The sequence below is a fragment of the Anser anser genome (genome assembly GCF_964211835.1).
Source record: "Anser anser genome assembly, chromosome: 4".
Lineage (NCBI taxonomy): Eukaryota > Metazoa > Chordata > Aves > Anseriformes > Anatidae > Anser > Anser anser.
The window spans coordinates 71,600,023-71,616,880 of NC_139724.1; the positions used below are offsets into that span (position 1 = coordinate 71,600,023).

At 38.7% G+C, this 16,858-nt stretch overlaps 1 protein-coding gene across 7 annotated transcripts in view; it reads right to left on the minus strand.

The window, feature by feature from the left end:
* Positions 1-16,858, minus strand: part of MAEA (macrophage erythroblast attacher, E3 ubiquitin ligase) — a 50,410-nt gene that overhangs the window by 19,437 nt on the left and 14,115 nt on the right. For 6 of the 7 annotated variants that reach the window (XM_083836283.1, XM_083836284.1, XM_083836288.1 and 3 more), the window contains exons 2-3: positions 14,741-14,923; positions 10,915-11,118 (exon numbers count right to left, since the gene is read on the minus strand). In XM_083836283.1, the coding sequence (XP_083692409.1) occupies positions 10,915-11,118; positions 14,741-14,923 (387 nt within the window). Of the gene's footprint in view, positions 1-10,910; positions 11,119-14,740; positions 14,924-16,858 lie in introns of all 7 variants that reach the window. The other variant, XM_083836285.1, reaches the window with a different exon arrangement.

Below are 16,858 nucleotides of genomic sequence, written 5' to 3' on the forward strand. Positions count from 1 at the left end.
CTATATGTCTATAACAAAGTTGTGAACCAAGTAAGAAACTAGTAACCACATAGTGAAGTGTGGACTACTTTCAATTTAAACCTAAATAAGGTTTGTAACGTTAAAAGTCCTATAGTGAATTAGAATTCAGTAATAAATTGGAAATAAAACAGTAGTTACACATACTTAGAGGAATTAAGTACATACAAAAAAGCAGTCGTGCTAAGAATAATGAAAGCCTATCAAACCTGTTCCTCTTCTGCAGGACTTGTGCAACTGCTAACAACGTGCTCTAGTATTTGAGCAAAATTCCTTTACTCCAGAAGACCTTAAGCAAACTTTATTCACCTTACGGTGAACTAACTGCATCTCAGTAGTCAAAGTAAGACAAAGTTCAACAGCAATCACTCCATCCAGGAGTCTTTTACTGACACAAAAGTGACCTCTTCAAGCATGGCAATGCAGGAGCTCCCCTGGGATGTCTTTAGAAAGCTCTGACTTTCTATTTAAAGATCAGCCCAGATGCAGAAACCTTCACCCATTTTTTAGAATGGGAACTTGCTTATCCTCATAGAAGTGAACCATCTTTACATTGTAACCACACACTGAGCACATTAAAGCTTTATAATTAAATTACAAGTTAAACATTAGTTCCACAGTCATAACTAAAAGATAGCAACGTTTGTTTCATAGCAAGTAAAATTCTGAACTTCCCTACAATTTTTTGAGAAGCCAGCAATGATTCTCTCCAATATGTAAGACTGTTTTGATAAACTCACTCCCAAGTATAAAAACCAAACTCTTCAATAGTTTCAGATCTAGATACACGGCTTCAAGTTTGCCAAGAAAACTACTCATACATTTCAGCACCAAATATCTCAAAACATCAACTTTGCAGCTGTTCTTACGCCAAAAACAGATTTAAAAAAGAAAAACATTTCTCTGGTAGCAAGACAGCTTTTGCTCAAAGGTTCTGTAGTGTTTATATAAGGGTTTTAGTTTATTTAATACATTTTAAGATTTGGAGCACTCAGGTCAACAGTTATTTATCTCCACTGGTCTCCGCTCCATGCATGAGATGAAGTCATTTATTTTATTTAATCTCCAGCCACAAGTCCAGAAAACTGTTAGGAAAAATGTGTGATAAAGTCTCTTATAATTCACATGAACATTTATAGGTTTTGGAAAAAAAAAGAGAAAAAAACATATGAACTATGGTCATTTCACAAGGCTCAAAACCAAACAGAAAGTACTAATTTACAATAAACAATACTTTATGTTCTCAAATCGCCCTACAAACTGTCCCTCAAAATAAGACAATTCACCTAAAGAGTTAGGCTTATGACAAGATTGAAAAAAAAACGACTTGATTCAGGTAGAAAAAGGTAGCATTTTGTAGAAAGGAAGTTTAACTTAGTGTAAAAAAGCCAACAACAGTTATTAAATAGGCTATTTGTATAAGACAGGTGAATCATAATATCATATGATAATGTTTTTACATTTTTTGAACATGCAAATTGTTTTTTTAATTGCTTGCTAGCATCAATGCAAAGTTGAAAACAGGCCAGGATGCCTCAAGCTATCAGGGGCTTGATGCCAAGCGTTAATAAGATTGACTACAGATACTACATGCATAAGAGCACCATTCTCATATTAATTTTTTGCTGATGCACTTAAGCATCCAGTAGTACAGTAAACATTCATTTAAACTATGTGTGTATGAAGTACATTAAACACTCGGATCCCTCTAAAACAACAGCTTTAAAAAAGCTGCGTTAATCTTTCAGTGACTGCTCACACACTGAACTACAAAGCCCCAACTTGCAACCTAACCTCCCTTAGAATTGAGGATGCAGTTAGCTATGAAACAGATACAAGTCAAATAATGAACAGTTACAAATAAAATGGTTGCATTAGTCTTCCATATTTGTACACTACTTTGTTAAATTTTCCTCTGTGATGAGTACAGAGCAAGTCCAGGGATTACCTAGATGCCATGATTACTGTTACACAACTTGGGAAGAAGGCAAACAGCTACAAAGACAGACAACAAGGACAATCTGGGGAAGAAGGAGGTTAGTGTATTTCTGCAACAGGGAATCAGTGAAAACCATGTCAGCCATCAGAAGTAGGGAGACTAGAACAGCCCACAGTGGTGCTGCCTACTTGGAAACGTGCAATAGGCTTTGATGGCAGTAAGATGAATTGATTACAGTCTCTGCTCCTTTGTCCCTGTTCTCTCGCCCCCAGTAAGTCTGCTAGTTACAAGAAACGATCCTTCAAAGTAAATTCAGACTATGTAAAAATGACATTGAGATAGAAGGGAGAAAAATAATGAACAATGCTATAGGTGGTAACAAAACAGCAACATCACAGTTAATGAAGTTCATTTAAAAACAAGGCAAATTAACATTAAGAGGCCTCCTTACTCTCTGCTCATAAAATAATGCTGTCTGAAGTTCATTAAGCTACTATTAAGTGTTATAATGCTGCGCATTAACATCACTACAGAAAAAATAAACACAGTAATTGATGGAATGTCCCACTCAAAAGCCAGCTGCAGAACTAGTTGTTTGAAAGAAGCAAGGCGACGGCCAAACCACAGATTCAACAGACAAGCCAGAAAAGTTTGTCTGCAAAGTAAACACAGTGCTCCTTGCTGTACATAGTCAAACCTTCACATGAGAGCATCTTCTGTGACCTCTGTATAGCACAGAGCTTTGAATCTTACCTGGTTATTTTTGACAGGCCCCAGTAACTTACCCCGACTGATTATGGGTTTTTGGCACAAAGAGATGCTGCTACTTCTTCTGGCAAGTGGTTCTAAGAACTAAATCCTGTTCTAACCTTGTGTCTTATTTCAGGTTTGATTTTTTTTTTTTAGGACTTCTGATTCCAAGTACTGTTTTTTCCAAAAGCATTTCTTCACTAGAATAAGCCCTGTGGATTACGACTTTTGCTCCTGTACCCAGCAATTCTCTCAACAAGCCAGTACCACACCTGCATGTCGCATTTTTCAATCATCATCTCCCTCCAATTTTTTCCAACAGCTTTACTACGACGTAGTCACCAAAATGCACACATTCTGGTACTGACTGCTGCAGGGCCAAATAAAGAGAAGCGTTTTATCTGCCTACTTTTTGCATCCTGTACTCCTGTCTCTGCAACTGCTGCAGCTCAGCAAATAGCTGCACTTTACCCAGCAGTACACAGTAATAAGTGTCCACACCAGGGTACTGCAACAAAGCCTCCAGACCTTTTAAGATGCATCAGTGGGCAGGAAAAAGCCTCTGGTCACAGCTTTACTTTGACTGTTTTCTGTAGTAGGCTCTTGTGGTAGAGGAAAGAAGACTAATCCTTTGCCAGGTGAGCATGAGCCCTGCAGCTCTTGTCCAAGCAGGATCAGTCTGTACCAGCAGCTATGAATTTTCTGACAAATAATGAACTCCTGTCACTGGAACAGTAATAGGAGAAAGCGTGACATGTAGAGTAACATCTACATTTTTAAGGAAATGTCTGGCAGGAAGAATGTACAATGAGAGAAGTCTAACACACCTAGACAATCTCCATTTGATAACTTGATAAAATTTCAGTTCAAGATCTTGAGTGACAGTACATTGTGCTAGCCTTTCAGACTAAGTATTTTGTACTAAAATAGCTGCTAGATATACTTACTATTAACTAACCCATTTGTCTAAAAGATGACTAAAAAAACAGACACTCAGCATCACCGCATACTTCACATTGCTGGCTTTGAAGTGTCAAATGATTTGTAATGAGAAAGTTTGTTATTTTGGATCAATCTCGCCTATTTCACATTTACATAATTCTAATTCCCACAGATGCTTGAGACAAACAGCAGATGTAAGGCTGTGCAGGAATTACAGCACTTTGAAATTCAGATGAACACACCCAAACACTCATTATATCAATCTACCGAAAGTTGCTATGCCTACACTAAAAACGTTTAAAGGAGCTTCTGAGTTGCTCATAGCCTAGTGCTTTAAGGTGACATCCTGGCCAGTTCAGCGACTCTTTTACAGGTAGCAGTCCCAAATCTCCCTAGTGTGGAGTTGCAGGAGAGGGACACAATAACTGGCTTCAGACAAAGCCATCTAATGGCTTTTGCCATTCTGCACTTAGAAATTCAGGTTGTCTATGTCCTGCATGACAGTGAAACAAATAATATGTGCAAGTATTATGCTGACTTTTATTCACCTATTTAAAATGAAAGCGTTATGAATATAAACTTCTTTTGATGAATTAATACATACTCAAGAGTTTGCTTACAAGCCATTCCTGAACTACGTACCTTAAAGATTTCTAAGGGTGCAGCTGTATGAACTTTTAACTTTAACATCATACAGCCTCCTCCATTCAAACTTTGGTATTCCTAAACACTGCTACAGTGAGAAATACACATAAATCACATCATTATTACTGATATCCATCCTACTCCAGTAAAAAGCTTACTGATCCAATGTTTTTGAACTGTATTATGTTTCTCATTTGTTGTGACCATTTCTGACTTGAATTTCACTCTTACTTTACCTAACCATATAAATTAAATGGGAACAGCCATTTCAGGCTTTTGGGGTGAAGACTGGTAGAAAAGCAACTGTACCAAACAGCATTTACTTCTTACCTGCATATATACTATCAGTCTATGGCAATACTCCGTTCTCATTCAGAAAGTGGAAGGCAGCTTTAGCAGTGCAAGGAGGCCCAAGGGAGCAGAGATCAGCCTCCAGAAGAACAGACAGGTTACCTGCACGTTGCTCCTGGTGTGTACATCTGCCTGCAGTTCGCTGCCCACAGCATGATGCCGTTACCCTGCTCGTGAGCAAGAACACCAGCTATTCGTGGTCAAATATGCAACTGTCAGACCAGAGGTGCAGACAATTGGTTTCTTAAATACGAAACTTCCTTTAAAAATTCAGATAGCTCTAAATTCAACACCGTCTGCTCTTTGTCAACAACCAGGAGGCAAGCTTCAAAGCCCTAAACAAACCTAAGCGCCTATCACATTTTGACCAGAAAAGTACTGTTGGAGAGCATTCACTTTTGAGTGAATATTATACTTTCTTATTAAAAGAAGTGCATGCCATTTTAAGTGTTTTTTTTTTTTTTAATATAAAAAAAAAGTCACCAGGAGGAAGATCAGGTTACTCAGTGAAAGGTTGATTTCACAAGTTGGAGCAAAACCTGATGCTGAAGCTGCATAACACACACAAATCATGTAACAGATCTTCAGCTGAGACTTCAGAAGACAATTTCACAGTTTTGAGGACCTTTTTTAAAAATAAAGTGAGGAGAAAGTCTTTAGCTTTAGGGTGGGGGAAAGGAACAGTGGGATACTTCATGAAGAGATCAGGTACTTGGTCAAGAGCCATGCAACTTGACTGGAAAAATACAAGTTTCTCTTATTCCAAGGGACATCAAAATAAGCTTTCATGACTTGCCTTAACCAAATTAGATGATGGAACACCTGAGTTTGCTGCAGGCATCTTTCCAAATATTCGGAATTGGTTAATCCATTCAAAGTTGTTTCTAAATAATTAAAACCAAAGCTGTATCTATGCACAGAAAGGAGAAAAAACTGGACTAAAATGGAGAGAAGGAAGAACAGAGGATAATCAGCTTTTTGATACAGCGAGTGCTGTCATTTATGCTTATCAAAATCTAATTTAAAAAAAATATTTGCTAAACCAGTTTGAAAGATAAAGTGTTTAAAGAACGGCTTTCACAATGTCTACTCTGCTTTGATATTCTACAGGAGATAACAGTGACCAAAAATTAGTAAATTCTGCAGGAGAAGGAACACATTGAAAGAGAGACAGTGAAGATCTGAATCTCCACTTCAAGAAAATTGGCATCTCCTGTTGTTAATTAGTTTAACACTACTTTAAACATCAAGCAGCCTTTCTAATACAGGCCAACATTTACAACAGTCACAAAACTTTTGAAGTCAGTGACATACTCAGCTTTTTTTCCAATAATTCTCAAAAGCAAAAAACACACTGTGGTATTAATGCAAATGGACAGTCAAGTGTCTTTGAAGGATCACACACCTACTTAATCACTGATTTAAGACCACCAATTTGCAAAACTGATTGGCATGTATAATCTATAAAGCAAGGTCATGTTAAATAGTTTTAAGCCATTAAAAAGTTATTTCCAATTAAGTGCTCTCTTATACCTCCAACTTTACAGTGCTACTGCTCCACCAAGACATACACTCTGAGGTGCAGTAGCTCTTCTGTCCATCAGTTTAAAGATTTTTGAATTGTTTGCTCCCTGACCTAACACAGATACTTGGTTTAAATTTATATAATTTCACGAAAAAATGTGATTGTACAACTTGCACATTATGTGCATTAAGGCAAGGACATTTATTCTAGTATAATAAACTAAGCAAAGACAGAAAGAGGATTTACAGCACATGATAAGAGACTGGTGGCTTCAGAATCTAGATTTGTTTTCAGTGGTATTGGCACAATCACTACTGTTATTACATTATCAGCGAACATCACGATCATTTTTTCCCCTACCCTATTGAAAAAGCATCAAATTTAAAAGACTACCACCCCAAAGAACACAAACCAAAAGGTTACGTACCTAACTTAACCATAAAGCTTACCCTACAAACAGCAACCAACTTCCTACTGGGACACCACGTTTCTAAAACTAGATTTGCCTACCAAATAATGGCACAGAAATACAATAGCATTTAATGTAGCAGAACATGGAATAGCAAAGTAAGTTAATAGACAACCAGCTAGCTGAACATATGAATCTGTAAATGAAAATATGCATTTTTATATTGGTGTTGCACTGCAAGGTCACAATAGAGTCAAAATAAGATCATTATGAAGTGTAACAAGCTGATACTGATGAGCTTCATTTATATGCAATAAAAAACCACCCTTAACATCTAGTTTATATCTTCAAACCAAACCATTTTTCACATCATTAGTGAGCCAGAAGACATCAAGAAAAAACCTGCACTAGAATCCCTTCCCCCCTGTATTTATTTTGGCACAAGCGTGACATTTCTGTCCTTGACTGTCAGCTCTCTTATTTTGATTCTCAGATTTTGGTTTACTTTCCCAAGCAGCGTTACTGTTCCTCAAAGACGTAACTCATACCGTGCATGTTAGTAGTTTATTTCTGTGGTAACATGTGACATTATACTTTATATATGCTGCACACCAAAACTTATTTCTACCTGGAACTAGTTAATGGTGGTATTTACACTTCCTTATGATTTTCACAGAGCACTCCTTTTCATAGCTGTTTGCTTCTTAGCTTATAACCACAACTCTTACGTGCTTAGCTTCCATGACAAGAACTCAAGAATATCATTCTTGTTAAGATACTTAATTTGGAAAGCGGACTAGAATTTGCCTTAGTTCATCAATAATTATTAATATTGGACACCGTGGTGCATAGTGAATCTCCATGCAAGCTGTCTGTTGCTATTTATTGGTAAATATATGACTGATTGTATAGTTTGCTACTGGTCACTGGCGCAGAATAACTTCTGAACTGTTTCCACCCATGAAGTACCTTGGCAGCTCTGCAGGTCTCTTAGCATTCAGAAGCCATGCAAGGAACTTAAAACACGCAGGCTGAAACTTGTTCCCAAGACTGGTCTAACAGCTACTGAGAGATGCTGCTTAATGTAGGATCCACCAGCTGCAACCGAAAGGGGGAAAGTTCTTTCCTTCAGCCTTTCAAAACAGTGGCAGTGTTTTCAGCCATTTGGCCTGCAATCATAGGAACAATCCCAGAATGGTCAAGGTTGGAATTTCTGGAAGTTTTGTCCAATTCCCTTGCTCAAAGTAGGGTTGACAGAAGCGATTACTCAGGACCGTGCCCAGGCCAGTCTGGTCTTGAACATCTCCAAGGACAGAGAGACTCCACACCCCAGCACATCTGCTGGGGATCCCAGAACTAGATGCAGGACCAGATAGGTCTAACCAGTGTTGGAGAGGATGGAGCACCACTCTGCACACCTGCTGACATGCTCATCCCAAGGCAACCCTGAGTGCTCTTGACTCTTCTTTGCCACAAGGGTGCATTGCTTGGTTATGTTCATTTGTCCACCAGCCTCACCTCTCGTTCCCATCCTTTTCTTCAAAGCTGCCTTCCAGTCAGTCAGCCCTCAGCATGTTCTGGTGTCTGGAGTTATTCTTCCTTAGGTGCAGGGCTCTTGCTTTCCTTTGCTGAACTTCATGAGGTTCCCATTTGCTCGTTTCTCCAGCCATTTGAGGTGCCTCTGAGGGCACCACAACCCTCTGCTGTATCACTCACACACCCTGGTTTTTATCACCTGCAGACTTCCTGAAGACACTCTGTTCCATCAGCTAGGTCATTAACAATGATGTCGAACAGGTCTGGATCAAGTAGTGACTGGGCTACAACACTCATGACTGGCCTCCAGCTGGACTTTTTTTTTACCCCTTCCACAAAAACAAAAGGTTTGTTCCTCCCCCATCTCCTCCACAATCCTTTGATCCTAAGTATTGTGCTAAAAGGACCTACCCTTCATCAACTTCTAACAGTTCAGGATTTGAGGAAACTCAAGTGCTGCCTCTCAGAACGTGCCAAAAAAAAAAAAAGTCAAGCACAAAGCTGAACTTTCAGAAAAGAAGAAATGTTGCTCTTAATTATGCAGATTTTGTGGTCCCTTTTCCAAGTTCCTGCTTAGGGTACGGAACCTACTCAGTGGAAACAAGATTGTCTTGATGTATCAAAAAAATCAGGTAACAGACGTAACCAGATTCACTACACAGAAATGCAATCCTGAAGCCAGCAGTGGTAGAGACATTTATCAAAATTACAGTTAAGACTACGGTAAACAGAAAGATATTACTTTGGATGAAGGAAAAATACCATGGTATTTTGTAATCTCCACAGCAGAGCTGCATTATTAAGCATTAGAGAGCGATTCAATGCTCATATCCTTCAGCAAGGGAGGAACAAAGAACAGGGAAGTTGTCTGTTACTAAACCCATAACACCACAAATTCTGTGCGACTATCAGGTCTCATTATCCTACTGCTGCAAATCCTACTGCTGTACATCACCGTACAGTAAGAAAGAGAGAGCAGTGTTGAGACTAAGCGAAGCCTATCCTCAGTTAGCCAAAAAGTAAACTCAAATGTTGCCTAAAACGCCTAGTTTTAGAAAGCTGGAAGAAATACGGTCTCGCTGCATTCAACATGCGCAACTAAATTGTTTTATGCTTTGATGTTATGCAAATACAAATACTTCAGCTTGGAGGCAGAAGTTAAATAAGCTTATTTAATACATTCAAAACAAAAACAAAAGCTCCTGTTCAAGAGTGAGAAGTTACAAGGCTCCACAAGTGCACTGCTTTGTACCACAGTCTTGCAGCGTATCACAATAGACTTCCACGTGCGTATCTAAACCAGAGCTAAGCATTACTTAGTCAGGCATAATAGATCTTACAATACAAGTGAAAAAATATTTCCATAGTGCTTTTTCAGCACAACTAGTAAGTATGACAGCATGGTGATTCAGCAGGAGAGGAGCTCCTGCTAAAACAGAGGGAGACATCTACCACAAGTGGAAGAGCTGCTGACCGTTCATCTGCAATCACAGGATCCCTGAATAACTGTCTCACCCTGTTGTATTGATTCACATGCATGGGTTGTCTTCAGTGAGGCATAGCAAACTCTTCAGTGAGTATAAGCAAGATTATTTCCTACCAACAGTCTGTAATTCATTTTTTTCCCTTCTCCCTTGCATTCCATGTCTATCTGATGCTTCCTCATTGGAATTTACCAACATCACTGCAGCTTGAACAGAATCGGAGTGGTAAGGCAGCCGGGGAACAAGAGGGACACGCAACAGATAATGGTCTTTGTGTAAGACAAAGAACAGATCCTTACACTGTGATTTGACACCAGGAACTACAATCCCTTCAAGTTTCTCTGACCTAGTTGAGGTGTTCAGCTATGTCACCTGAGAAAGGCAGAGTACGTAACTCAAAATACCATTATCGCAACTATCACCACAAAAGCTGGATTTTAACCAGATGAGGTGGACATCTTCTGAAATCAGGAACATCAAAAGAACTTAAGATTCAAGAATCACTAAGGATCAAATAGCAAATGCTACCTAAAAATTAACAAAACGTCTCTAAATAAACAGCAAGTTGTTAAAAATAACAGTTTTAATGTCATTGTGGCTGTCAGAAGACAACAGCATGGATTCATCACTGCATAAAGAAGCTACGTCAAGGCATGCGAACTCCAAACTATTATTGAACATAGTTCAAATACTGCATAGGCATTTATGGGATAAAAGCAGCACCAACTAGATACCAAATGAAAAGGAAAATGATAACCATGGAATTCTGGATGTTGAAATAAACTAAACAGCATAAACGTAAGACATACTGGTACTAATAAATCCAAGTTATATCAAGATTTATTTTCCAAAGTGTAAGTCAGCTTTCCTCTCAATGTATTAAATAGTAGGATGATACAATAAAACAGTTGTTCCTGCAACCAGCATATGTCATCCTACTTAATCTGCTCACCTACACAAGTCATCTGAATGTAGCTAGACAGATGGGAAGCTCCACCAACTGCTTAGTCAGCAGCCTAAAGGACTTTAACAAGAAATTCACCGTGACATTTGAGAAGAATTTTAAATTTTTAAAGGGCAAGGAGTTTGTCCAGAAGCATTTCATTTGTGACTAAAAGTTATGCCTTCAATTTTGGCTTATTAAGCACAAAAGTACAATTTATGTGAAGGAGAACACACGCAGGCCCAAACAGACCAACATTAATGATAAAGGCATTCTTATATATAAAAAAGCTGCTATAGAGCTAAAGTAGCTAGTTTCTATTAGCTTTACTACCATTTTGTTTTTCCTAAGTTAGTACACATTGCTACCAACCTCAATACCACTTTGTCTTGCTAGCTTTACAGCCGTGTTGTAGTAGCCACAGCGTAAAAGATGTTCCACCATCATACGATCCATACGTTTCTTCTTCCACATGTTTGCAGCCGCTGGCTGGTCACTACTATGTTCTTTCAGATGCTCAATCCTACGTTTGCAAAGTTTTGCACTCTCATCTTCAGCCTGGATTGACTCAACTGCCTAAAAAGAAATAATTAAACAGGAACAATCAGAGATACATTTTTTTTCATTTGCTTTTAAATAAAAAAAATAAATAGGGATTATTTGTAAGCATACTTTATGTACTGCACAGTTACTACCAATAGTGTTTGTCATTTAGAAAGACATTTCCCATGCTAACAGGGAGGTTTCAGCATGACTGGCCCAGTTTTGAGACACTCTTGCATATTAATAACCAGCAGTTTTTGCATAACACAATTACTTATGAGCATATGCACTTCTAAGCAACGTTTTTTTCTGATTAACATTTAGTTGGTCTAAAAAAGGCAAGATACCAACTACAGCAGAAACTGCTGGAATGCCTTGCAAAGACATCCATGGAGGTTCACAGTCATCTTGTCCAAACAACTGGAACTCATGAATTTCCACCTCTAACCTATGCATGGCTTCTTCCTCAAGCAGCTGTCCTACTGAATTAGTTCTGCTGGGGAGTGACGCAGAGCAAACCACATTACTTCTAATACACTGGAGCCATTTTAATCAGTCCCTGTAATAATGAAAATTATATAAACATTTGGCCTTTTAGCACCTTTAATTCAAAGGTCTTAGAGTAATTTTTCTGATCAGCTTTGTTAAACCTGTACTGTTTTACCTACCTCTGCCACATGGATCTAATGTTACTTACTTTGGAAAAATAAATTTATCCAGAGGAAAAACAGTTGGACTCGATCTATTGAGAATAGTTTCAGTTGGAAGGCACCTATTCTTCTAACTTTTTTATTTAAAATCTACATATTGGTATGCCTAGTGCAAAACACATACAACAATATTCCCATAACTTTTTTTTGGTTAAGAAAACAAATACTGTGGTCATACTTGTTCTCCTTTAACCTTAAAGTTACATGGTTTATTAGTTATGCTGCAAATTTTACCAGGCAATTTTATTACAGCTGTATTTGTAGTTTAAAGCTAGTTGACTCCATACACAGCACGTGAGAGCTGTGAGCCACATCTGACAACACAACTCAAGAATGCTCGCAGTACTTCTATGCCTCTAAGGCAAAAGCAAACCAGAAGACGGAGGCTTACTGCCTTTCCCCTCTGTGATATATCACCAGCAGTGCAGCTTCACGTTGGGTTACCTGACTCGTGGCGACTTTAAACTTGTGTTTGAATACCTGCATGGCTATGACAATGGAAAAAAAAAAAAGTAGGTTTGTCAATCAGGCACAGACTAAAAAAGCAGGTAGCTTTTGGCAGCCCACACTGCACCATACTGACATGGCTCCCTTCTCAGTACTCAAGCTATTCAGGCTGCAGCATCATCCTTGGATAACACCTGCAGCCCCAGAAGTACAGGCTGATTCTAATTGCTTTTACCACGTATGTTCATTTACAGACTTCTTATGGAAGAGTTAATATTTGAAAAGCAAGCTGAAATAAAAACCTGTACAAGAAAATCCTGCCAAGCATTTGCCCCCATTAAGCCTGCCTCTGATCTGGCCCTTCATATAAAATTCAACATCTAACCCCCTAATCACTGTACAAGATGTTTTACTGTAATTCATATACATTTCTGTAGGCTGAGTTATTTTTATTACTAAATTTAGCTTTATTTTGTAACATATGGTTTGGAGATCAGTATTTTGTTTAAGTTATAAACTGAGTCTTTTCCTACTCAGCAAGAAAACACTAACTCGGGCCAAAACACACTCTCACTTTTATCTCTGCAGTGTTATCAGATGTGAAGACAACCACAAGAATTATTCTCAACACAAATAGGAGAATTCAAGGCATCCTTCTCATTCCAAAGGGTTCTCTTTATATGGTTTTGTACCTGTATTTATATTCCTCCCCCCTTTGTCCCTTTAATGCATTCAGAAAGGACACAGATCCTCTTCAAAATTCTCTGCAGCAAGTCTATGTGGAATTGCCCTGCTGGACATTAATAGAACTTGAGGGAACAAGCCTATTAAAAAGGATACAGAAGGGAAAACACAAAGGCCTAGGTTTCCTCAGGATCATTTTCAGAACCCAAGAAACCTGCTGTGCTGAAAAGCTCTAAGGGAGAGTAAGGTGTTAAATAAAGGGCTCATCTACGTCTACTGCAGTCATCTCAGCAGTTCCTCAGATCCTTGCCTAAACACAGGAGGAAACAGAGATCCCACTTGGGTCCAGACACTAAAGAAAACAATCATTTTGCTCTGGACAGATTACAGAGAAGACAGAGTAAAGAATCTGGAGCAGAGGCAAGACCTTTGTATTTCAGAATTTTTTTTACTGTTAAACAGATTTACTTATTTTTTGCCTACTGTCCTTTCTGAGAAGATACAAGATTCCCCACAGTCTTTCAGACAGTCGAAAACAAGTGAGCAATTACACTAAAATGAAGCCTTACACCCAAAACATCCAACAATGTCTTCAGACACACCCCTGCAGTCAGCAAAGATTTAACAAGTAAATAACTTACTCCTCCACATCATTACTGTACACCTACAAGTAAAATCTAACACCTCAGAAACAGCAGTAATTTCTTTTTGTAAGTAACAGACAAGTGGAAAAAAAACCCTCTCAGTCTCACAACCCAAAAACGAAAACAGCGATTAGATTTATGATGTCTTTTGCAGACCAGGTTTTCAGTGTCTAAGTAACCTGTTCAAGCAGAAAACCCCAAAATCAACATATACAACAGTGTTTTTATGTCACAAACCTCCAAGGTATTTTGACACTTCACTTAATAGTCTCAAGATTTATATCTGTTGGTTATTTCATTTAAGTTTTAATGAAATGCCTCTGCTACCACTTGTTTTGTCTATTTATTTTTAGAGAAGCACTACTCGAACGCCTGGCAAGAGAGCTATTTTCATTCTTCTGCAAGATTTATTTCAAGTAAGTTTTCTGATGAATCTCAGCATGAATAATATTCCCATCGAAAATAGGGATGCCCTATACTATATTTTGTTTTTAACTCATTCTTAGAAAGATGCTTTAAAGGCATGGAAGTTCAGATGCATTTCAGACAAGTGTTCCAAGCTTAACCGCTCACAGTTACCTTGCTAAAAATTAAAATGCTTTTAATATTACCTAGGAACCTTCCAACCTGCAAGTTAACTGTCTACAAAAAGTGTTCAAGTAACAAATCCAGAACAAACATGCTTTATACACTACAACTTGCACTTTTTTCCTGCAAAGAACCCTCAGCATCACAAGCAATTATCTCCAATGGGGTTTACATGTTTTCTAGACTTATCTCCTACCTTGTTCTCCTCAAGCAAGGAACTAAAGCAACCACACAAACATTCCCATTAAATGAGCAGGAATTGATATATATCTACTTATTTTGCTGCCATTTCTTTTCTGGCGGTAGAGAAATTCATTTTCAGGACTGCAAACACATCAATTTTACCTCTCAGGGTTGTTTTTTTTCTTCCTCCTATTCAGTCATGAGCACTAAGACATTTCATAAGCACAGTAAAGCAAGATTCAGCACGTTCTGATGTTCTGCCATGCATTTTCAGGCCTTTGTTTACAGTGCCATTAATACCTATACCTTGAAAACCGAATCTAAGCAAACAGCATTGCAGAAAAACACTTGTGTTAACTCTGTAAAGACAAAACAATAATGAGGTACACCACCACTTACCTTTCGTTTCAGAACACTGAGTTTTTCAACTACTCCATCCAGGAGACTAACAACCGAGTCCACGGCAGGACAACTGCTCAGCGTCTTCTCCAGCTCTGCCACAACCATCGTAACGTGACTTGTCTCTCGATCAATGTTTTTCTGTGCGGCTCGAAACCGTTTGTTCAGCGTTTCATATGGCACCTGAAGGAGCAAAACCACGTCATTAGAATTTCTGTACTAAAGGAAAGGTCTTCTAGAGTTTAGAGAAGCGGATGATTTTATTTGATGCATTTAGAAAAACACCTAGGTTCCAGGACACTGGAGGTCACGAGCTGAACTTGAGTTCCCATATCAAAGCCCTTATTTAAGCTCTCTCAGCAAGGAGACTTCAAAGATTCAAAGGCACTTCAAAGATTATGAAGAACAGTGACAGGAAATAAAAGCTTGTAGATTCTTTTCTGATACCAATTTCACCTATCCTGGCTTGACTTTAGCAAGCACTGATAAAAACAGATCAGCGAGAACAGAAAGCAAAGGCAAACGTGTATTTAAAGGAAAGCTACAACTAAACTACAAGAGATCACCCTTCAAAACATGATTTTAAGTGCAACTTTCTTTCCTGCAGGAGTTGAGAAAACAAATAAAAATTATGTATAAAGGAAAGCATGTGTTATGCATGCTGGCTTCTGACAAAGTTATACATGGTATACCAATAGTAACTCGGGAAATTTAATAGGTATCCTACTTGCTTCTTTCCACAAAGTACTACTTTTATTATTAGCTCTTGTATTACTGTAACTGTAAGAGGAATTTCAGGCAAGTTTCCTCTCGGTGAAAAAGCCCACACTGTATGATGAAGTTTGATAAATCCCCTTAAAACTCCATCCTTGGCTTAGAGACAAACTGCTCTTGGAGGTCCCCCGTCCTTTATTTGTCCTACGCCTTTACAAAGCAGCCATGCTGAAGCTGCTACTGATGGCCATTACAGACACATATGGGAGTAGCCTACAGCCTGGTCAAATTTTAGGCTATTAAAGATTTGGACAAAGCTTACAAAGTTAAGCTGCTCCCAGCACGTTGCTTCCACGACAGCACCAGGACTGGAGACACGAAGCTCTGTTACTTCAGAGCTCCAACGGCAACAGGAGTTTCAGAACTAAACATTCCAGCGCCCCATGCATAATTCATCTCTATCTTATCTTGAAAAAAAAAAAAAAAAGCCCAGAAGTTCTTTCAGGTAGTTACTATAGCCTTGATTGCTTTTCCATTGATCAAAGGTGTAATTTAGCGAAGAACCAGATTAGATAGCGAGGGGAAAGCAGGAAATGCAAATCAGCGTTGTGGTTGGTACATACCGTGTATATGTTTGATTACAAATCTTTCAAGTTTATCCTTGCTAATCACTTGTATCAACTTTGCCTCCATTTTCTTCCTTCTAACTAGCTGCATGCAAGAAGTGTCCCCAGGGTCCACTCTCTTTCCAGGCTCTATTAGAGAGGATCCTACATAACCGTCGCAATTCACCATTAGAAACGTGCCGATAAAGGCTTTAGGTTCAGCATGATGAAGATGAGCCATGACACTTGCTTGCTAACACTCCACCTGTCCTACAACGGGTTGTTCTGATTTGCAGAAGTACTAACAACATCCTGGTGAGATATGAAAGGGCTCCTCTTTCCCTAAGAAGACAGAAGTGATCTATTTACTGGTTTTTGCCATCTCACACTAAGACCTGAACAAAAGACAGAACAAACCCTTACCACAGGAAGCATCACGATAAAACAGTAATTTGCCTTGTATAAGCTCCTCTGAAACCCCAGCACCACAATCCATCCCCTCCCCAAACCGAAGCCACAAAATAAAACATCATGATGGGCTTGTTAATGCCTGCTCGCCTATATAACCACCTTTTATTCCACCTTTAGCCCTTGCTTTCCTTCTCCCTTTCCACACACACACACGTTAGAAGTTTCAGAGCTCCTCTACAGACAGCAGGTGGGGCATAGGGGCACATTATTTTGAATATATTTCATGTTTTGGAGAATGAAATCTTGTTTTAAACTCCACAACTTGATGCCAGACAGACAACTTGGCCTTTTTTTTTTTTTGCTTGTTCTTACTATTCAATGAAAAATA